The following is a 20,479-nucleotide window of genomic DNA, read 5'->3' as shown; positions in this document are numbered from 1 at the left end:
CGACTGCGTCTCCCACGTGCTGAGTGTTCCAGATGTTCTAAAGGTACCTTCATTTAAAGACGGTGTTTCCCGACCTCTGGGCCTAGCATCCTACTACTTTCTATGAAGTAAGCTTATTTTATATAGAAAGTACATATATAAATGGCAGTATAGGGAAGTGTATTTTCAGCTCACATACGTTAGTTCATGTGAGTTACTATTGTCCAACATGATATTAACCTATCTATATATTACTGTAAATGTTTTGCCTATTCTCTTACTTCACACACTTGAAACTTCTACTAATGGTGATAGTGCATAATTAGGACATTATTTACGCATATCCCCTCACATTTTAAGGGTTGAGAAAATCTCGGTTATACTTGCATGCATGTATGCATGTATGTTAGATTGTGTGTACCTTTTGTATGTAATTACTACGCAAAAGATACCCAATCTTGAACGATTTGCTATCTTGCCATCTGGTGCAGCCACCACACCGGGTAATAGGTGTTGGTGGGCTTGCCACGACTGTTTGGCCTGGACCATACTCTATATTCTGATCCCCTCGCACACGTGTCTAGCCATATTTTATGCTGTCCCAGCTTACCATCCACTGTTGCAGAGCAAGGGGGCTCTCTATTCTCCGTGCAAAGAACATCAGTTTCTGCTTTTAAAAAACGTGATGGTTTCCCATGGCAAGCATAAACGCCTGCGAGGGCGTCATGTCGTTTTGTCAGGCACTTGCTTCTTGTAAAATTCACGTAGATAATTGAAATACTTTCACAAAGTCCATATTATGAGATTAGAGTAGCCAGAAAACCAAAGAGCCAAGGCAAGGAGTTTAAAATGATAACTATGTTTCAAGTCTCAAATGTATCAAACCCGACGGGGTCTGGCTTGGGCGACTTTTATTTAAAGTCACGTGGGACGGGATAAGGTAATCCCGAGGCAACAATTTTCCCCGAATGAGCATGCCCTCGGATGTACTTTATTTATACATAAAGACCATTTCTCCATTGTACAACCCTATGGCAGACTCCTCGAGCTCTGCTGCGCCATCGGGCGCTGGCAAGCCCCAGGCGGCCTCGAAGCCGCCTAACCCAGCATTCAAAATGATGGGTACATTTCTGTTCCCCAGATTTTAACGGTCCCAAAAATGCTAATAATGCTATGATCAACAGGCCTCCCTAATATGCGTTTCAAACTGCCCTCTCGCAATTGGATGATCTTCCTCACTATTACTGGATCATTCACTGGTGCTCTTATATACGATCGTCGAGAGAAGCGTCGCGTGCAACAAAAGTGGTCGGAGCTCGTGGCTCACATTTCGAAGGAATCTCTGCCAATCGACCAGATGCGCCGGAAAATGACGGTTTACCTGGCTGCACCACCGGGAGATGGCCTGCGCGTGGCCCGGGATCACTTCAAGGAATATGTCAAGCCTATCCTGGTGGCCGCGGCATTGGACTACACGGTGGTCGAAGGGCGACGTGAAGGCGACGTGAGAGCCACCACGGCGGAAAACATTCGCAAGCTGCGCCGAAAGGCCGGAGAGCCCAGCTCAGCCGCCGAAGAGGTCGGCGTGGATGCAGTCGTTGCTGCTACCCGCGCACACATTGGGGTCACTGACGAACCGGGCCCCAAGGGTGACTTGGTCATTGGCCGACACACCTGGAAGGAGTATATTCGAGGCTTGCACGAGGGCTGGCTCGGCCCCTTGGATGCACCATCTCCGCCTCCGGAGGAGTTGACCGCGGATACATCGAAGGACGTCAGTGCTGAAAAGCCCGCTAGTCTCGCGAACCCCGAGATCGCGAGCATCGATTCCCCGAGTTCTCTGAAGAGAAAAAAGACGAGATCCCAGAGCCTAAGATCGAAGAACCTGAGAAGGAAGAAGCGAAGGAAGAAGAGAAGCCTGCCAAGCCAGCCGGTCCTACTCCTGCATACATCTACCCCAACGAATATTCGTCCGCCGTCCTCCCCCACACCATCCCCCAGACCTTCGACAGCTCCACCCCAGTCGAATTCCCCCATCTTCTTGGTTTCCTGAACACTCCGATCCGAGTCTACCGCTTCCTTACACAACGTTACCTTGCCGAGGACATCGGCCGCGAAGTTGCCGCGCTTGTCCTTGCGAATAACGCACGGCCATACCACGAAGGCACTTCCAACACAGAGTCCGATCCCACAAGCCCCAGTGTTGACCCCACTCCTTCTCCTGACAGCTCCTTCACCGATCTCCCCGCTCGCATCTATGAGCAGCAGACCGTAATGGAGGCTGCTGAAAGCGAATGGCACAAGTCTGTGCACAAGCGCGAAGAAGACGAGAAGGAGCGCGAGTGGCTCGATGATATCGTGCTTGATCAGCGCATTGCCTCGCGCATGCAGCGCGCAATCCTTTCTCCGGAAGATGAGGCGCGTTCTCAACGCATCGCCGAGAAACAGGAATACATTCTTGGCGAGGAGCGGCCGGCTCCCGTGCCTTTCTGGAAGCGCATGTGGATCGATTACGGGTACGGTGAGAGTGATGAGGTCCTGAGACGTAAGCCCATCCTGGGTAACATCGACGGAGAGGACGGACAGTGAAGTGATCTTCGGACATATTCTGTCTGACCTTCGCAATTTGAAATTTTGTTATATACTACAACGGTTACGGGATGGATTCTTCCCTGGCATTCAGCACGGCATGTGTTGGTCTTTTTGTTTAGCATATTGTGACTCCCTCCTCGGCTTGTATATTAAAGGCGTTTGATGTCCCCTTTTAGAAATGTACATTGATGGAATATTGTTTTGAATTTTGGAGTAGATTGTTCTACGGTTAGCCCTTGATTGGCAATAGATACTGGTACATTGGATTCTCCCAGCACCTGTATACTCACCACTTGGCATCGGTCAATACCAGAGTATATTTGCTCATCCCGTGTCTTTCTCTATGTTTTTAACCTCTTTTGTTGTCTCAACCTTGCAGTTGCAATGTTATATCGCTAGGCAGCCACGCAACTCATGATCGAAGCGGGAATGGGGGTGGGAGTTTACACGGTCCTCCATTCGCATCGAATTAGTTCAGCTCAAAGACCGATGACTCGGGCCACTTCTTGCCCGCCTTTTCAGCGTAAGCAGTCTTATCACTGCCCCACTTGTTCAGAATATCCAAAGCAGCGGTGGCCTCATCGATAGTGATATCGGGGGAATCGAGGGTAGCAAGCAGGTCCTGCTCGCACTGCGGCTTAGATTCAGGGCTCAGGAATTGACGACCAGACAGGCCGGCCTGCACGTGTGCGACACTGCCCTTGTTAGTCGAGAGGTAAGACTCATTCCACTCTTCGAGATTCTGGGTCTTGGGAAGCAGCTTGTCAAATTCGGCATTGACAACCTCAGCGATCTTCTCGGGAAGAGGCTCGGCGAGGTTCTCGAGAGACTTGCGGAACCGAAGCAATTGAAGGTGGAGAGTGGGGTTGGAGGGATCGATAGAATGGGCGGCAACAAGGCACTTGACGGCAAGGAGGTGCTTGTCTGTAATCGTGTTAGCATGAAGGTCCCGTCTTAAGATTCCAACAAATTAACTCACTCTGTCTGGAGTGAACCTCAAACCCGAGGCACTGGGCTTCGATGTTCTGAGGGCTGGAACGAAGCAAGGGCGCCAAGAACTTCATGGCATCCTTCAGGGGATCCTGAGTCTGAACCAGGGTGTTGCCTAGAGGATCAGAATCTTCCTTCTTAGTCTCTCCGTCGGCACCCTTAGCATTAGCGGCAGCTGCTTTCCTTGCTGCACGCTTGTCGGACTCGACCTTCTCCAAGCGCTGCTGTTCCTTCTTGGCCTTCTTGAGGGCCTTCTTCCTCTGGTTCTCATCGGTAGAATCGAGTCCATTAATTCCGCTGGGCATCGGTCCGTGCACGAGATCCGGCTGGTCATGAAGAAGTAGGTGGGCCTTGACGGCACCGATAGCCATTCTCGTATAGAATGGATGCTCACGCAGGCGATCTTCCCAGCGCACCATGTCCACGTAGGCCCTGATCATTCCCTTGCGGAGAGAGAAGCCGTGGAAGTCGAACTGATCCTCCTGCCAAGTATCAAAGATGTTGTTAACCGAGTGGAAGCGCTTCAGGGCAAGACCAAGCTTCTTCTGTCGGAGGAACGCCTCGGCGTCCTCCGTCAAGAACCAGGTGCACTGCATCTCGTGGAGGTCACCCAATGTGCCACCGACAGTCTCGTTGCGAGTGAACTTGCTCATGAGTTCCAGAGCCTTCTCATTATCGTTGTTTCGGAGCACGTATTTGGCCGCCTTGGTGTTGATATGGCGATCCTTTTCATCAAGAAGTCGAGCCTTCTCCATCTCTTCTGCTGCCTTCCCCGGGTTTCCGTAATGCTTCCAGATCCGCGCCTTGGTCATCTGATATTCCACAGCCTTTGGTGACAACTCAATGGCCTTCTCAACATTCTCCATGGCCTTCGGGAGGTTGCGGCTGAGGTGATAGCTGTAGTGTTGAGCTAGGAAGTAGTATGTGCATGACAAGAACTCGTTGTTGTCCCCGTTCGACTCCGCTGAGCCGTTTGTTGCCTTTCCAGACAGATATCCCTCCACCAATTCTTGTACCACGTCACGCTTGGCCGAGTTGACATAAAGCTGCTTGATGTTTACGAATAATGAAGGAACACCCTTCTTCAGCATGCGCTGCAAATAGGCGCCAGCGGCCTGCTTGAATTCCTCTCCTTCCAGGAAATCGAGAGGAATGCGACGAGCAGCATCACAGCGGGGATTTTTCTCCACCCACTCATCGTATAGAGCCTTCAATGCCTTGTGGTCGCTTTCGGGGATAGCCTTTGCCTTGATCAAGCCATTGTAGTAAATCGAGTTGTCTGGGTTGCGCTCCAGGAGAGCTGTATATGCGACCTCCGCCTCGGCCTTGCGGTCCAGTCGCAGAAGATAATCGGCCTTCATCTCCATGACTGCGAGCACATCAGTGCATCGGTATCCAACAGCCTCGAGGTGCTCTAGAGCTCTTTCGACGTTTCCAGTCTCCGCAATAATCGTGTTCTTGTACAAGGTGGCCTCCGAGTTCTCCATATCGGCGACATGTGGTGTGGCACCCTTCAATGTGTCCTCGTAGGTAGTAAGAACCTTCTCGGCCTCTGCCAGATCCCCGGCCAAGTGATGGGCGATCGCGAGCGCGGTCCAGTTCTGGCGGAAGCCGGGACGAGTTTGCAGCATCGCGCTGCGGCTCCGAATGTATCCCTGGTAATCCCGCATCTGCATCTGGAGCAGTGCCAAATCACGCTGGATAGGTTGCGATTCGGGCTCGAGGCGGAGGGCAAATCGGTATGCTTTGATGGCCTCCTCGTAGTTCTTCTCCTGGCGCAGTAGCAACCCATAGACGTGCCAGGTGATATGCGACTTCATATCATTCTGGAGAGCCGTCTTAGCGAGCGCAAAGGCTTCCTCCAATTGCCCTATCTGGCTCATATTCAGAGCCTTCATAGCTTGCGTGTCACCATGTTTGGGGTTTTTGCGAAGAACCTGGTCTGCAGTCTTGATGCCTGTGAAGTAAAATGTGGTTAGACAGGCGGAGGTAGTTTAAGGACACTTCAGAGGCCAACCTTTCTTATACTGTTTCATCTCAAAGTGGTGAACCACTTGACGAAACAAGGAATGGTCCTTGGAGCTCAATGTTTCCGGCATTGTGGGCGATGCTGACGTCGAGGGACCTGACTTGTGCGAGTGAGGAATCGATGTGTGCGGGGGACGACTTCTCCGAGTCCGATCTTGGCAGAGCTAATAGGCCGATAAGAGATAACTGCACCAACTTCTTCAGGGCAACCTTAGAAGGAATGAAGCAGGTGGACTAAATTTCTGTTTTAGATCAGGCTGAGATGCATGACATTATCGACAGATACATACTTGTGCTCGCGTACATTTTTACCGAGGCGGTATAGTGCGCAAAATCTATATCTCGTGATGCACACGTGGTTTGTTATGTACATGCTACAACTTTTGAGTGACTCTTGAGTGACTTCAAGAGCACAGCAAAAAGTCATGCACACATTTTTTATATGTTGCACCAGAAGTGATTGCTCAGTTGCTCTTAAAATCTTCAAACCGACCATAATCTATGGTATGAGCCACTTCTCTTAGGTAGTACTTCCGGACTATATCATACCATTCTCGCCCTTTCCATACAAGAGCAGAAACCCAATGTATCCTATTACAAGCGAGGTAAGGGTTCAAATTAACAGATAACATGTCAGGAATGTGCAAATATGTACTATTTTGGGGGGAGGCCTCCCCGAATCTAAAGAGTTGAGTTATATAGCGATGCTAGTGTACTGTGGCAAGCCCCTGCCAAAAGTTATTTCTGATGCGAATGGCGCCAGCTATCGAGTGCTTCTTCCCAGGTAGAAGAGACAGTGCATTTTTCTGACACCATCCCCCACGTCCGGGTCCGAACGATCTCCTCAATAGTGCGCTCATTGCGAATTAAATTGGCCAATGACTCAGTCCGTGCTTCACGTGGAAAGAAGCGAGCAGAGTACGGGTCCAGACGCTCATCTACTTCTCGTTCCCGATCTCGAGCGGATTCTGTTTGTCGAAGAATCAAATCGGGATCATCGGGATCCGGACTTGTAGCCACACCAGCGCAGTAAGTGAGAACGTCTGATCTCGTTTGCCATGAGGGGAATAACACATTATCCTTGAAGGTCTGGCAGGCGGCAGACTTGATCCGAGAGCTGGATTCGGTTTGTCGCACCGCTGTTGATGACGGATCGAATCCTTCCCGGGCTGGTGTAATCAACGCGTTCAAGTTCTGTGTAATCGAGTCATCGATGGTAGATCTTGAAATTCGGAGAAAATCTGAACGAAAAGTAGGCAAGTCAATATAAGCTGGTATCAAGATGGCACATTTCAAACGAACCTCTGAGTAGTCTCTCGTCGAAACAGAACCGAGGCGTCAGCGCCGGAGCAGCTGTTGATGAGGCCTGTGACATCCTCCCACGGATTTCCTCCCCAGCTTCACTATTCGATTTGATCCAGAACCACTCCAGTTTGTTGAGGAAGCGAGTATTGCTATTCTGTTATTTGGTAGAGGTAGATCGTCTGATGGCGTTAAAAGTTGTATAGCGTGGCGTTGACAACTGTGATGGGAGAAGTATATTCCACTGAAACCCAGTATAATATGCTATGAGCACAAGTAACGAATGGACAGTTCCAAGGTTGTGGTGAGATTTGAACAGCCCAAGCAAGCTCTCCGTCGACCACCGTCGTCATGCCGTAATCAGCCTTAAGCTCCGGTCCGTTTTTGGACTAGCTCGTTCCATTATATGCACGTGACAGCGCGTACTCGTGTCCAGGGGCGTCGCGTCCCTGCTTATGCCAAATGTTCTTTCGCAGAAAAAGCACTTGTAAATGCCCTTGAATTCATTTATTGCATCTTATTATCATTGATACTTGAAATACCATACCAACATGCCTGAGCTAGCAGAGATCCACCGCATTGTGCATTTCATTCGTGAGCACCTGGTTGGGAAAAACCCTGTCCAAAGTACAAGCACAACATGATGATATTATATTTGGCAAAGTCGGCACCAGTGCTGCCGAATTCCAAAAGTCAATGCAAGGCAAAAAGATAGTGGGAGCAGGTCAGCAAGGGAAATATTTCTGGATGACAATGTCTTCACCACCACACGCTGTGATGCACTTTGGGATGGCTGGTTGGTTGAAGATCAAGGACGCCGACACATACTACTATCGATCCGATAAGCCTGAAGATCAGGAGTGGCCCCCTAAATATTGGAAGTTTCTGCTGGAGACAAGTGACGAGTCGAAAACAGAGGCAGCATTTGTGGATGCCCGCAGACTAGGTCGCATTAGGCTGGTGGATTGCCCCGCTGATGAGATCCGAGGTCATACCCCGCTCAAGGAGAATGGGCCTGATCCAGTCACCGATAAAGACACCGTGGATGAAGCATGGCTGACAGAGAAGCTGGGAAAGAAGAAAGTACCGATCAAGGCTCTTCTGCTCGACCAGGCGAATATCAGTGGAATAGGAAACTGGATGGGGTAGGTCTTCCAGTCGATCAAAGTCATCGAATTTACGGAAGCTGATTTTTCCCAGAGATGAGATCCTCTATCATGCCAAGATACACCCAGAACAATACAGCAACACTTTGAATGCTGATCAGGTCAAGGATCTACACTCTGCCATTCATTATGTCTGCTCCACATCTATTGGTGTATTGGCAGACTCAGAGAAGTTTCCTGAGCACTGGCTTTTCAAGCATCGCTGGGGCAAGGGGAAGAAGAACCAGCCCGCCGTCCTACCCAATGGGGATAAGATCACTTTCCTTACCGTTGGAGGTCGAACAAGTGCCGTTGTTCCAGCTGTCCAGAAGAAGACTGGTCCTGTCGCCAAAGATATTGACGAAGACGTTACAAAATCCACACCAGCTAATTCGAAACGGAAACGTGTGGCCCTGAAGGAAGAGAGCGACTCCGAAGCGGAAGAAGCGACACAGACTCCGAAGAGAGGAGCCCCAAAACGAAAGAATCCCATTGTAAAGAGTGAGTACTTTGAAGAGGAGAAGGCGAAGCCCGCCGTTGTTGGCAGGAGACGGTCTACCCGTTCATCTAAGTGAGGTGTATATGAAACTCAAGTACTAGCCACTACATCTGAATGTAAAATAATGTACTTTTTAATCGCAAGTTCTTACCAGTCTCCTGAAATGACACAAACTTGACTTAAGTACAAGGCCACAGCATATCACAGACTACTCGCCCCTACATGAGATCGATGCAGTATCTATCCTTAGTAGCTTACAAATATGAATACAGACAACTTAATTGCTATAATGGAGACAATACAAAGGAGGCAACATCTGAGTAAAGCTATGTAAGTCAAAAAGCAGTCATTGGCCTTTACCCTTATACTCGCGTTGACCCTGGGTTGGCACTTGTTTCACTGGCAGGTCGACCCTATCCCGAAGAAATTGTAGGATATGCTCTATCTCATCCTCCACGCGATACCAATGCCCTAACCCCTCATAGGCCTTCCAAGTTACGTCCATTCCAAAACCGGCCGAAAGAACATGAGACATCTTTCTACCAAGTTCCACAGAAACCTTTAGGTCTTCAGAGCCGTGGCCAATAAAAACAGGGGTCTGGAGCTGACGGAAGCTTGATTGTGATTGCGAATCGTCTGTTGGGGTCATTGGAAGATCAAGAATATCGCGAACATGATTGATAGCGTGCTCAAGCAATGAGCCTTCTTCCTCGTCGTCAGCAAAGGGATCAAAATCGTCATACGAAAGGCTGCTTCTTTCGAGTAGATCATCATCCAGATCAGGTTCCGAGAAGACATCTGCATCAGCATCTGACTCTTCATCCCTGTTGGACTGTTGCTCTCCATCATCTAGGTCTGAGTCTGAATCTGAATCTGAGTTACCATCAGGTTGAGCTTGCTGGTCGTCCCTAGACGCAGTAATCTCACCGCATCGAAGAATCTCGCGCAACTGCTGCTCAAAGGGCAGCCATCCACTCATTCCAACAAATGCTCCGATCATGCTTGTTTCACTGGCATCGGGCCAGTTACCTAGCAGAGTGAAGACACCCGCAGCACAACCTTGACTTAACCCCCATAGGATGACCTTTTGATGGCTGCCCGTGCCTAAGATGCGAACCTCTTCGCTGATTAAGTCACGAATAAATTCAGCACTCTCACAGAGTCCTTCGACTTGTAAGTCTGTTCTCTCTCCGGGGTTCTCAAGTGAGTAGTTGTCAAACCACTGGTTGATAGGCATCTTTTTGAACCTCGTTGCCCGTCGCTTACTTGCAGTCGGAAAGACGAATTTCACTGTGGGAAGTCGATCTTGCAGGTTCGCAGCAGCAAGAAGTACATGACCGAAACGCTCAGCATTGCTGCCTCTCCCATGAAGCGAAATAATAGTGTGCGTATGTTCTCCGCCCAGCGGTGGGATGACTAGAGGGGCGGGGTATGCATTTAACATTTTCGTGGATATGGGGGAGCGAGAGAGTGGGCGATATGAAAAGTTACAAGGGAAGGACACTGTCTAATAGTTATTTTAGAATGGATGCCAAGGATCAGATTCAAGATCTCTTTGTTATTTCTGTTAGTTGGTGTTATGAATAGCCATGTCATGCAGGGTGATCGAATAGGCAAGACATAGACAATAAGCTTATAGACCAACCTATGCACTCACTTCAATCCCAGACAATGGGCTTTATAACGCATAGTTCTATTTCTCGCTCATAAAGTGTTTGTCTGTCATTGTATGCGAGGGAATAGGATCAACCAAGGGACAGATATATAATGGTAGACGGCCCCGGCCGTTAATACATCAGTCAAGTCCCATTCGATCCTAAGCAACAATCCCACTCTCGGAAAAGGGAAAAGACTTGAGTATTTTTGACCAGGACTACTGATTCATCAGACATGGCTGACTCATGGGACGTCTATGTGGCATTCTGCCAACGTAGAGGTAGTGATCCTTTGCATTGGATGCTTTTGCTTGCTAACCCGGGGTCGCTGCATTGTACTTGGTATCATGTTGTCGGAGGTCCTACGGAGGATCGGGACTACGAGCGCAAGATCCAAGCCGGGAAGCGAATGGACAGTTTCGGTATCTCTAGGAAGCAATACATCGGCTCTATTGCTGCAAGCAAGATCAACAAGGTCAAGTCAGCAGTAGTAGCAGTCCCTGTGCAGGAGTGTCAGCGCTGGACTGTGGAAGTGCTTGCCGGGCTTGAGCGCAAGTGCCTGGTCCCCTCTGGCGCTAGCGTTCATTATTATAATCAGATGGAGCCTTCTCGTGTTGGGAAATCGGAACATGGCTGGGTCTTGCTCTCTGGATCTTCTGATGATAGTGACTAGATGCAGGCAGCAGATATATGAAACCCCGAAGGTATGTTGCATATTCTCTTTGCCCTTGCTATTCTTTCCTTTTTATACGCATGTCAGTCTACTATCGGGTCAATCTCAAGTAATTCATATAAATTATAAACATAAATTCTCATCAACAGCACCGTTACATGTTTTGAATAGCGCGGGTGGGCGAGGATCCCTGTCCACGCTCGGGTATAGTAACAGTGTCCTGGTGAATCCACGCAAAGGTGCTGGCTCACGGTACCGATTGGTAGATTGTTTAGGAAAGCATCAGCGAGAATGAAGGGAGAGAAGAATAGATTAACGTTGTAAAGGTGAAGAATGGTGGTTAGGTTAAAGCCACAAGAAAGCAATCGCTGACCGAATACAAGAACGCCTTAAACCTGTCGACCTGACGTATCATGGCAAGGAACCAGAAGATGTCTATGTATTGTCGAAAAAACTACATGTATGAAAGCCAACATTACGCATGTAGCTATGTATTTACAGTCTAGGGATCTTGATCCAAAGTTCCTTGTATAAATTTGTATAAATTGCGCCTGCCTGAAAAAGTCCCCAGACGTCTCCTAAGTAGGAGAAGCCAACAAAGAGAAATGAAATTGTACCGTGCAAGACTCATGCTATGAGCAAACCATCCAATGTCTCTGAGAAAATTTGAAGATTGTTCTCAGTAGGTGAGTCCCTAATCACGAAATCAATCATCTCAAACCACCCCTTGAACTCCTCTTTCATGAGAACCTCGTACCAACAGTCGGCTACCTCCTGAGCGGGATGGCGAAAGGCCCCACAACCAATGGCACCAAGTATCAAGCGGCGGTGATTGTTGTGTGCTGCTGTGCGTAGAATCAATTGCATTTTGGCTATCATGAGATATTTCTGTGCCTCGTCCTTGTACATGAGTCCGGATTTCACTAATCCAGGCTTGCTCCGCGCTGCCATGCTGATAACGCTAACAGTGGGGTTCTGGTGTAGCTTGTCGTCCACTGACATGAAGTTGTACTCGCTGTCAACGCTCTTTCGGAAAACGATCACATTGGGTGAATAGAGGCACTCCAAATCGTTCATTGGGTAGAACCGGGTATGGAGAGTATCGATGAGAGTGCTTCGGTAGCAAAGTTGTTCCTCTTGAGCTTGAGAACCATTGAGCCAGCCGCCACCGGGGTTATAGGCATTGGCAAAGTTGAGAACACATACTGGCATGTGATCGTGCTCGGTGTCAGCATCTCTCATCTCGAGGGCCCGGTCATATGTGTCTCCTTCCACGACTCTAACCACAGTGGCCGAGTTTGGAAAATCCACGGAATTATAGTCCAGGCAGGAGCGGTCCATTTGTTCGCCATATAACCAAATCGAGTCCCCTCCAATTCTGTTTTGGCCAAAATCTCCTTCGTGGCTTTCTTTGTTGTGGCAATGACATCCCCCATTGTACCCCTAAGGCGTCGTTTCTTGGCCAGACCAGAGTCTATTGCCTCGCCATCAAGACCAGTTGTTTGTTTGGGGTCGGATGTGAATTTCTCATAGATGGTACTCATCACTCTGGTGAGGCCGCTACTGCTGCGACTATTTGTAGTTCTGGCAGGTGATTGGTTCGCAAACTGCGAATCTATTGATTGCCTGGACTGTGTTGACCCGGATGTATTGGACTGGACAGACAATTCCCTTTTTGGCATGGCTTTTTCTGTATTGAAGGTGGTATATATGCGAAAGAAACAGTAGAGAAGTTGCTATTTCATGAAGACGAGGGTTCCGGGGGCTCTTTATGGTCCATGTTCACTCACCAATCGGCTAGATGTAAGCCAGTATATTCCTTACATGGTACCTATTGAAAGAATAAGAGAACACAAAGACTTGAGACTCGAACAGTGGGAAGTAGAAGTTCAAAGAAACATCAAGTAGGTCACGTGCATACTTCATATCCAACCTATCAGGGCAGGTGCATCCCGCATAAGGCGGTGAGCTTATCTCCGATCTCGCCACCATGACAAAGCGAGCAACGCCGTTGGCTTGTCGCCATCTCGCAGAACTATTTTAATTTTAAAGGTTGCGATGTCTTTATTCTGATTATTCCTTGCAATAAAATTACACACAAGTCTAGGCCGTTTCTTTCTCTTTATTCAGGACCGCCCGAAGCAGCACTCCGCCACAATGAGCGCGATCCTGTCAGCAGACGATCTAAATGATTTCATTTCGCCCGGGGTCGCGTGTATCAAACCAGTTGAAACCCTTCCACCCAAAGATACAAAGAATCAAGAAGTATGTCCGCTCATTGATCCCATTGGGACCGTGTGATATTAGGGTTTCTTTTACTGACTTTCTAATTATAGGACGCCTATGAAGTAACGACAGAAGACAAAGTCCAGCCTGAGGATCTACCCCCCCGCACAGATTTCTTTGACAGACTGCCTCGCTTGCTCTGGCTGCGTTACATCCGCCGAGGCAGTGTTGATATCGCTCCAGTCTCACGCCGAGGTCCTCAATACACTCGATGCGCATCCGGAGATTCCCTTGACGCATGACCCTCATGGCGTGAGAGTCAATAATAGCGAAGACTCTGGAGAGGGCAAGATCTTCGTGGCCAGTGTCAGCCCACAAGTCAGGGCAAGTCTGGCAACAACCTATGGGATTTCAGAGAAAGAAGCGGGGTACATGATCGACCAATTACTTAGTGGCCCGCAGGGTTTGCGAGGCGGGGGTGAACACGGCAATGGATTTACATGGGTGGTCGACACCAATGCCATGCGAGAGGCTGTACTGGTACTCACTGCAGACGAGGTTTCGGACTCGCTCAACTCGGGGGAGTCGTCAGCAACGGGCCAGTCAGATGACTCTCTTCCCAAACGACCTGTCTTATCCTCAGCTTGTCCCGGATGGATCTGTTACGCTGAGAAGACTCACCCGTTTATCCTTCCTCACCTTTCTCGACTCAAGTCCCCGCAGGCTCTGTCGGGGACCTTCCTCAAGACCGTTTTGAGCAAGTCTCTCGGTGTCCATCCTTCTCGGATTTGGCATTTGGCAGTCATGCCCTGCTTTGACAAGAAGCTAGAAGCTAGTCGAGAAGAACTCACGGATGTGTCATGGCGACAGGGAGATTCCTCGGGCTCTGAGACACAGCCTGTTCGCGACGTAGACTGTGTTATCACTGCTCGTGAGCTTATGTCTCTGGCTTCGTCTCGAGGGTCCTCACTGCGAAACCTGCCTTTGCAACCTCTGCCTTCGTCTTTCAACCCGCCCTTCCTGAAAAAACCCTCGATTCTTTCATTTCCTTAAAGCGCTCTCGCGCGGAACAATCTCTAGCTACGGGTACTTCTGGAGGCTACCTACACCATGTTCTCATAACTTTCCAAGCTCGCAACCCAGGCAGCGAACTTGTGATCAACCGCGGACGCAATGTTGATGTCGTCGAGTACGTGCTCATGTCTCCAGAGGGCCAACCCATTCTGAAGGCAGCTCGCTATTACGGTTTCCGAAACATCCAAAACCTTGTTCGGAAACTCAAGCCCGCGCGTGTATCGAGGCTCCCCGGTGCGAAACCAGCCGCTAGGCCCGCCGCAGGTCGCCGCCAGCCTATGTCTCGTAACGCCGTGTCCACAGGCAGCTCAGGCTCAGATTACGCCTACGTGGAGGTCATGGCCTGCCCTGGTGGATGCACGAATGGCGGTGGCCAGATCCGAGTCGAGGACGCCAGAGAAATCCTTGGTCCTTCCCAAGGAGAGGCACTGGACGCATCTATGAAGCCATCACCACATGAGCAGCGCGCGTGGCTAGCTCGTGTCGATGAGGCTTATTTCTCCATGGACTCTGAGTCTGAGTCTGAACTGGAGACTCAGTCTCAGCTGTCTTCGTTGGCTGACAAGGAGGCTAAAATCCATGAACGCTTGCGGTCTTGGTCAGAATACATGAACATTCCTCTCTCTAAGCTCGTCTATACTACCTATCGCAAGGTAGAAAGTGATGTTGGCAAGGATCAAACGCCTGCTAATGATACGAGTCGGGTTGTGGAGCTTGCGGGGAAGATTGGTGGTGGTTGGTAACTTTTTTCTGGTTCATTTTGCTACTGGAAGATTCACCCTTGCCATGGACTTCTTCGTGGCCTCTTTTTTGATTTATTTGCATGGCGCCGGGATCTGATATTTCTTGCATGTCTGGGGGATATACCATATTTTCATTTTTCAAGTCACGGTCGATGATACATGAGGTGCTGAATAAGGTTGTTAAGGTTATGACACAATAGATGCATACAAAAAGGTGTAAATAGATTCAGATATGACCAATGATATTAATGAAGCTATCAAAACATTTAACCCAAGCTCTCCTTAATAATTTCCGTACCAGATTAATCAGAGGACCTTCTATACTTCTTCTATACTTCTGGTCAGATCGGGCCCGGACGTGATGACTAATCTGTCAAATGCATGACTAAGCACCTAAAATCCCGCGCTCTAGAAAGAAAAAGAATCCAAGTATCTCAGCCTCGAGCCTAGTTCCACCTCACAACTTCCATCCTCCCATCGGACACGATCAGGTCGCGCGCAGAATAAACACGTTATCACCGCACCACTCTCAACCCCAACAATGTCTCGCGAAACCTACCAGGTCCCCCTCGATGGGCACCCAGAACAACTTCGACCAAGCCGGTGGTTTCGGCAATGCCATGGCCATCGACAGCCCCTCAGTCACCTACCTGTGCGGCGAGTGCTCTGCCCGTGTTCCCCTGAAGCGCGGCGACCAGATTCGCTGCAAGGACTGCGGTCACCGTGTGCTGTACAAGGAGCGAACTAAGCGGTAAGATTTTCTTCCTCGGGGATTAACATGCATATGCGCGAGGCATGGCTGACTTTTTTCTTGCTTCTGATAGTATGGTCCAGTTCCAGGCTCGGTAGACGTCTCATATACGCAAAAAGATCTGATGTTGGAGGTTGCGATGACTCTGGAATAATCGGTCTGAGATCCTGTGGTTTTGAAGTCTTTCCTTTTTGACGAATTATGCATACAATGGCGCTTTGGGGTTGAATTGCACAAACAAGTTTTTTCTATGAACTCGGTTTACATGAACAACCAGATATGTGGATGTTCTAGCCATGCCCTCTAGCCATAGTCCAAGTCTGGACTGAGGACAGGCCTCAGCTCTTTCTTTTTTAGGAACAATTACATTTGTTTTCAGAATTAAATCACTTTTCTCATGGACCCGAGATGCCCAAAATATCCACATATCTAAACGTACATCAGTGCACTCATCAGAACAGACATAACCAAATCCGAAAGCTTCGTGGACCCGAAAAGATTATGACATACTAAATCCAACCCTTACAGAACTAGTAACAAGATTCTACTTTAGAGCTGGTTAGTTACTTCAATGAATTGCTCCAAGTTTTTCAGAGACTGCCCGCTCTCGATTGCCCATCGTGCGCGGCGCACGCCTTCTTTCCAGCGGCCGCCACCAGGGCCACGCTCGGTGATGACCTGGCCATCATCGCCAGGTCCCATGTTGCTGGTATCGGCCTCGCAAACACCGGAGGTGACAAGGAGACCAGCCACATTCATGAGAACAAACTCCAAGATGGGGTCATCCCGTGGAAGTTCATTCCGAAGTATGCTCATCAGCTTTGCCGCGTTTTGCTTGGGCAGTTTACCTCCACCGACCTCACTAAGGGGGTGACTAGAGAGGCCAAAGTCCGATGGCTGGAGCTGGAAGGTGTCGATCTTGACGAGTGTACGGGGATTGTTGATATCATCTTCACTTGACTCATCTGCCTCGTCTGCTGGGGCCTTGTATCCAGGGTTCGGGTACTCAGAGAGCCTCCAGCAGTTTGTCTTTCCAGCGCAGCTGATTTCGTCCATGTCCTCTGCGCCACAGACGATCATGGCTTTCTTCGCGCCACTTTGTCTGAAAGCCTCGGCGAATACTGGACCAAGACTCTGGTATGCCACACCAACTACCCGTGCCTCCAGTGCCCAGTCAACAGGGTTGGCCAAAGGGCCCATCAGGTTGAAAATTGTTCGGAGGCCAAGAGCCCTGCGCACAGGGTTGGAATGCATCATGCCCGGGTGGAAATTCGGAGCGAACAAGAAGGAATAATTAGTTTTCTCGTAAACCTGGGACAGGTTCTCAGCTGTGACAGCTGCGATCTTGGGTGCCAAGGGCTGAATGGCATTGAGGACGTCGGCCGCGCCAGAGGTCGATGTTTGAGCGCGGTTGCCATGTTTAGCTGTCATCAGAATAGGAGATGCAACGATTGAGGAAGTCGTGGAAATGTTAAAGGTCGAATGGGAGTCTCCTCCAGTTCCAACAATATCACACTATACATCGCGGCCTGTCAATATAACTCTGACAAAATGGAGCGGGTTTGCATATCGCATACCAATCCACCCTCATAATTTCCTGCTTTCAGATTACGAGTTTTGATAATTTTCGCAAGCGGGCCTCTCTCAACTTGGCAAGCAGCATCTCGCATGCATTGAGAACATTTCGCAATCACATCTGCTTCCCTATCCTTGCCGGTTGAGTGGAGCAACGTGAGGAGGGCAGCAGTCTGAATATGAGATAGCCGATCCTCAAAGATTAGCGCAAAGGCAGAAGCAATCTCCTCAGCATTCACAGCGGGGAGATCTTGGGCGCTGACTCGAATGCCAGCAGCCGCGGGGTAGGCGAGTCGCTGGAGGAGCGGCGCGATTGAAATAGACTCTGGTCGCTGAGAGGGAGAAGATATAGATGATGTCGCCATGCTTAAAATATTTGTAAGCGACTATATGTTCAAAATAGCCCAGCAATCCCAACGGGGTTTCACAAGCTTAAAAGATACCTGCAACATCCGCCAGAACAATGACTCAATGACAGACGTATATAGACGGCAGAATACTTCACCGCCTCCAATGCGCTTTACCCTTTTAGGACCCTAAAAATATCATTTGCATTTCCCGGGGGCTTGTCTTGACCTGTCTTGACCTGTGTATATCACCTTTTTGAATTATTGGGGGCATTGATAAATTCACCAGCTAAATTCACAATGCCACCTCGGTTAAGAATCTCGTCGCTTCACCAAATTCCTCGATGCCAATATGAACTCCGCATTACCAGGAGCGCATCCAGCGCTGCGGCAGTCACGCCAGCTGCTTCAATTGAGCAGATGACACGCTCACCAGCTCCCGTATCAAAATTCCCTCTTACCCAGCCACCTTCGCACCGCAATCCCGAATACCGCCGGTCGCAGCTCCTACGGTCATACACCTCCCTTCTCCGCACATCTCCTCTCATCGTGCTGTTCCAACACAACAACCTCAAGTCTATGGAATGGGCCGCCATCCGACGAGAACTAACCATTGCTCTGCGAAAAGTGGATGAGAAGATTGCCGCCGAAGGCCGCACAGCGCCTGCCCTCGCTCCTTACATTAAGATCCAGACCATCCAGACCAGCATCTTCGAGGTGGCTCTGCGCATCGTCGAGTACTTCCGCCCCAGCGAGGCTTCCCTGGGTTCAGGAAAGGCCCCCCAGTGCAATTGACCCCGTGACACAAACCTCCGCCGAGATCCCTGCGATTTCCGGCTCGAAGGATGACCCGGCCTTGACGCACGACTTGTCTCGCACTGCCCACCAGGCAGTGAAGAACATGAAGGGCATGCACGAGCTTTCTCCTCTGCTCGTCGGCCCTGTTGCTGTTCTTTCCATCCCCACCGTCTCGCCTGAACACATGAAGGCCGCGCTGTCAATCCTCGCCCCCAAGGAATCCGGCTTCAAGGCCCCTACCCGCAAGGCAAACCCAGAATATCACGAGCCCATCGTTCAGGACGGTCTCCGCAAGATTAACTTGCTTGCTGCCCGTGTGGACAACCAGGTGTTTGATATCGATCAGACCAAGTGGGTCGGCAGCATCGAGGGTGGCATGGACGGTCTTCGCTCCCAGCTTGTTACCGCCTTGCAGAGCATGAGCTCCAGCGTTGCAACTACCCTGGAAGGAGCTGGCAAGAGCATTTACTTTACCTTGGAGAGCCGCCGGAGTGTTTTGGAAGAAGAGGAGAAGGGACCAGAGGGCGACAAGAGCGAATCGTCCTAATCTGGTCATGGTCATTTTGATTCATTTTCCTGTATAATAGATCATATTCTGCGTTTCGTCCTCAAGACACCCTCTTCCTACTTCAGGATCAATGTATACTTGCAAGAAAACGACTTTGGTGCATCATATTTTTGTTTAGCCCATAAATCATTGCATTCCCTGTATAATGTGAGGCAAAATACAGACCGCGCCTAAAAGACAAGTTCCCTCCCAGTGTATGTCGGCAATGTTCACCATCTACTCCTGTCTCAAACGCAGTTTGGCATTCATGCCCACAATGCAACGCACAAGATCCCAATCTCCATGCAAACCAACCCAGTCCGTAACAAGAATACCCGTCGAGCAGTCCGCATCATGCTCTTTGCCTCGGCGACAGATATAGTCCACGATAGCCGGATTGACCTTAGCAGCAACCTTCTCGGGCCAAGTATCCGTCTTCCAGAAGTTACTGGCACTCAAGAAATTGACGTAGAAGGGGAAAGCCTTGGTCGCATGCATATCAGGCTGAACACCGAATGGATAGCGACAGCAGCTAGCCCGATCAATCTGCTCCGAGACGAACTTGATCTTCTTCTCGATATTCATAGTCTCCATCACCTCATAGAAATCCTGAATGCAGAGCTGGCCACTGGGACACTTGGCATTGGGAGTATTATCCGCCCACGCAGCAGCATCAATACCCCAACCATTACCACCATGCTCGCCCCTCAGCTTCTCCTGCAAGTTAAAGCGACGCATAAGGATAACCTTGCCACGCGCCTCGCCCAGAGTCGGGATCTTGGGCCGCACCCACCACCGACTCCCCGCCTTAGCGTAGTGGTCGTGCAGGATACGCGAGAGCTGCTCGTCAGTCGCGTTGCCGGTTCCCTCCCGCTTAACGGAGACGATCAGCGTCTCGGACGGGTTGCGCTCGAGGAACTCGTCGACTTCACGCATCAGGTCGCGGAAGTACTTGTTTCCTGTCAGCGAGATGGGGAACGCGCTGTGGACGAGGACCAGCTCGTCGCGCGCCGCGTCCTCGGGGTATTGCGGCTGCACGCGGATATCGAAGAAGCGAACGCCGTTCTCGAGCTGCTCTTTCGGGCTCACGGCCTGGCAGCGCACCGAGGGAGGCGCGACATGGCAGGTGGGCGAGTTGTGCGTGCCTGGGATTGACAGCGCGGAAACGAGGGTGTCGTCGCGGAGCTCGCGCATCCAGGCGTTCAGGTTCGCCGAGGAGAAGATTGCGAGGAAGGATTCTGGGGTCACGAAGACGCCGGTGAAGCGGTGTTTGGGGTTCTCGCTTAGTGCTTTCATTCCCGCTGACTCTGCTGTTGGGACGGGAACTTGGATCTGGTATCTCTGGCCTTCGGCCTCGAAGATTAGACGCATGCGCTCCTTGTCGGAGTGGATGAAGGAGCGTAGCTCGGTCTTCTTCGTTGCGAATGGCTCGACGTGAATGTCAACATCCTTTTCCTCGAAGGGACGGCTGTCCTGTTCGATGGAGGAAACCTCGTCATTGCGGGTTTGGTTGGTCAAGACTTGGGTAAAGTTCCTGGCCATTGTGCTGAAGGCA

At 50.0% G+C, this 20,479-nt stretch overlaps 12 protein-coding genes across 12 annotated transcripts; 6 read left to right on the top strand and 6 right to left on the bottom strand.

The window, feature by feature from the left end:
• Positions 1–1,010: 1,010 nt before the first annotated feature.
• On the top strand, positions 1,011–2,568 carry N7519_004348 (Tim22-complex subunit TIM54; the record flags this gene model as incomplete). The annotated part of the gene is made up of 3 exons (XM_057291124.1): positions 1,011–1,101; positions 1,164–1,753; positions 1,801–2,568. 3 exons carry the CDS (start codon positions 1,011–1,013, stop codon positions 2,566–2,568), a joined length of 1,449 nt encoding a protein of 482 aa, XP_057152326.1.
• Positions 2,569–3,040: 472 nt separating this feature from the next.
• N7519_004347 (peptide alpha-N-acetyltransferase complex A subunit NAT1) lies at positions 3,041–5,660 on the bottom strand (the record flags this gene model as incomplete). The annotated part of the gene is made up of 3 exons (XM_057291123.1): positions 3,041–3,495; positions 3,551–5,518; positions 5,579–5,660. The coding sequence occupies 3 exons, from the start codon at positions 5,658–5,660 to the stop codon at positions 3,041–3,043; spliced, it is 2,505 nt and encodes an 834-aa protein (XP_057152325.1).
• A 667-nt stretch (positions 5,661–6,327) lies between these two features.
• N7519_004346 (MIX23 family protein) lies at positions 6,328–6,964 on the bottom strand (the record flags this gene model as incomplete). Its single annotated transcript, XM_057291122.1, has 2 exons — positions 6,328–6,830; positions 6,892–6,964. 2 exons carry the CDS (start codon positions 6,962–6,964, stop codon positions 6,328–6,330), a joined length of 576 nt encoding a protein of 191 aa, XP_057152324.1.
• A 478-nt stretch (positions 6,965–7,442) lies between these two features.
• Positions 7,443–8,611, top strand: N7519_004345 (putative formamidopyrimidine-DNA glycosylase; the record flags this gene model as incomplete). Its single annotated transcript, XM_057291121.1, has 3 exons — positions 7,443–7,485; positions 7,520–8,036; positions 8,092–8,611. The coding sequence occupies 3 exons, from the start codon at positions 7,443–7,445 to the stop codon at positions 8,609–8,611; spliced, it is 1,080 nt and encodes a 359-aa protein (XP_057152323.1).
• Positions 8,612–8,881: 270 nt separating this feature from the next.
• On the bottom strand, positions 8,882–9,979 carry N7519_004344 (alpha/beta hydrolase; the record flags this gene model as incomplete). The annotated part of the gene is made up of 1 exon (XM_057291120.1): positions 8,882–9,979. The coding sequence occupies one exon, from the start codon at positions 9,977–9,979 to the stop codon at positions 8,882–8,884; it is 1,098 nt and encodes a 365-aa protein (XP_057152322.1).
• Positions 9,980–10,425: 446 nt separating this feature from the next.
• Positions 10,426–10,863, top strand: N7519_004343 (uncharacterized protein; the record flags this gene model as incomplete). The annotated part of the gene is made up of 1 exon (XM_057291119.1): positions 10,426–10,863. The coding sequence occupies one exon, from the start codon at positions 10,426–10,428 to the stop codon at positions 10,861–10,863; it is 438 nt and encodes a 145-aa protein (XP_057152321.1).
• Positions 10,864–11,490: 627 nt separating this feature from the next.
• On the bottom strand, positions 11,491–12,204 carry N7519_004342 (uncharacterized protein; the record flags this gene model as incomplete). Its single annotated transcript, XM_057291118.1, has 1 exon — positions 11,491–12,204. One exon carries the CDS (start codon positions 12,202–12,204, stop codon positions 11,491–11,493), a length of 714 nt encoding a protein of 237 aa, XP_057152320.1.
• Positions 12,205–13,020: 816 nt separating this feature from the next.
• On the top strand, positions 13,021–14,906 carry nar1 (iron-sulfur cluster assembly protein NAR1; the record flags this gene model as incomplete). Its single annotated transcript, XM_057291117.1, has 3 exons — positions 13,021–13,128; positions 13,222–14,020; positions 14,170–14,906. The coding sequence occupies 3 exons, from the start codon at positions 13,021–13,023 to the stop codon at positions 14,904–14,906; spliced, it is 1,644 nt and encodes a 547-aa protein (XP_057152319.1).
• Positions 14,907–15,478: 572 nt separating this feature from the next.
• Positions 15,479–15,755, top strand: N7519_004340 (Rpo12/RPC10 RNA polymerase subunit family protein; the record flags this gene model as incomplete). The annotated part of the gene is made up of 2 exons (XM_057291116.1): positions 15,479–15,657; positions 15,731–15,755. The coding sequence occupies 2 exons, from the start codon at positions 15,479–15,481 to the stop codon at positions 15,753–15,755; spliced, it is 204 nt and encodes a 67-aa protein (XP_057152318.1).
• A 451-nt stretch (positions 15,756–16,206) lies between these two features.
• Positions 16,207–17,597, bottom strand: N7519_004339 (anthranilate phosphoribosyltransferase; the record flags this gene model as incomplete). The annotated part of the gene is made up of 2 exons (XM_057291115.1): positions 16,207–17,172; positions 17,235–17,597. 2 exons carry the CDS (start codon positions 17,595–17,597, stop codon positions 16,207–16,209), a joined length of 1,329 nt encoding a protein of 442 aa, XP_057152317.1.
• A 282-nt stretch (positions 17,598–17,879) lies between these two features.
• Positions 17,880–18,924, top strand: N7519_004338 (mitochondrial 54S ribosomal protein uL10m; the record flags this gene model as incomplete). Its single annotated transcript, XM_057291114.1, has 2 exons — positions 17,880–18,316; positions 18,366–18,924. The coding sequence occupies 2 exons, from the start codon at positions 17,880–17,882 to the stop codon at positions 18,922–18,924; spliced, it is 996 nt and encodes a 331-aa protein (XP_057152316.1).
• A 237-nt stretch (positions 18,925–19,161) lies between these two features.
• N7519_004337 (phosphatidylinositol-specific phospholipase C) lies at positions 19,162–20,466 on the bottom strand (the record flags this gene model as incomplete). Its single annotated transcript, XM_057291113.1, has 1 exon — positions 19,162–20,466. The coding sequence occupies one exon, from the start codon at positions 20,464–20,466 to the stop codon at positions 19,162–19,164; it is 1,305 nt and encodes a 434-aa protein (XP_057152315.1).
• Between the last annotated feature and the right edge of the window lie 13 nt (positions 20,467–20,479).

This window comes from Penicillium mononematosum (genome assembly GCF_028829835.1).
Source record: "Penicillium mononematosum strain IBT 11891 chromosome Unknown utg000002l:1.0-8112719.0:1.0-8118358.0, whole genome shotgun sequence".
In the NCBI taxonomy this organism is placed as follows: Eukaryota; Fungi; Ascomycota; class Eurotiomycetes; order Eurotiales; family Aspergillaceae; genus Penicillium; species Penicillium mononematosum.
This window is presented reverse-complemented; position numbering and strand designations above follow the sequence as displayed.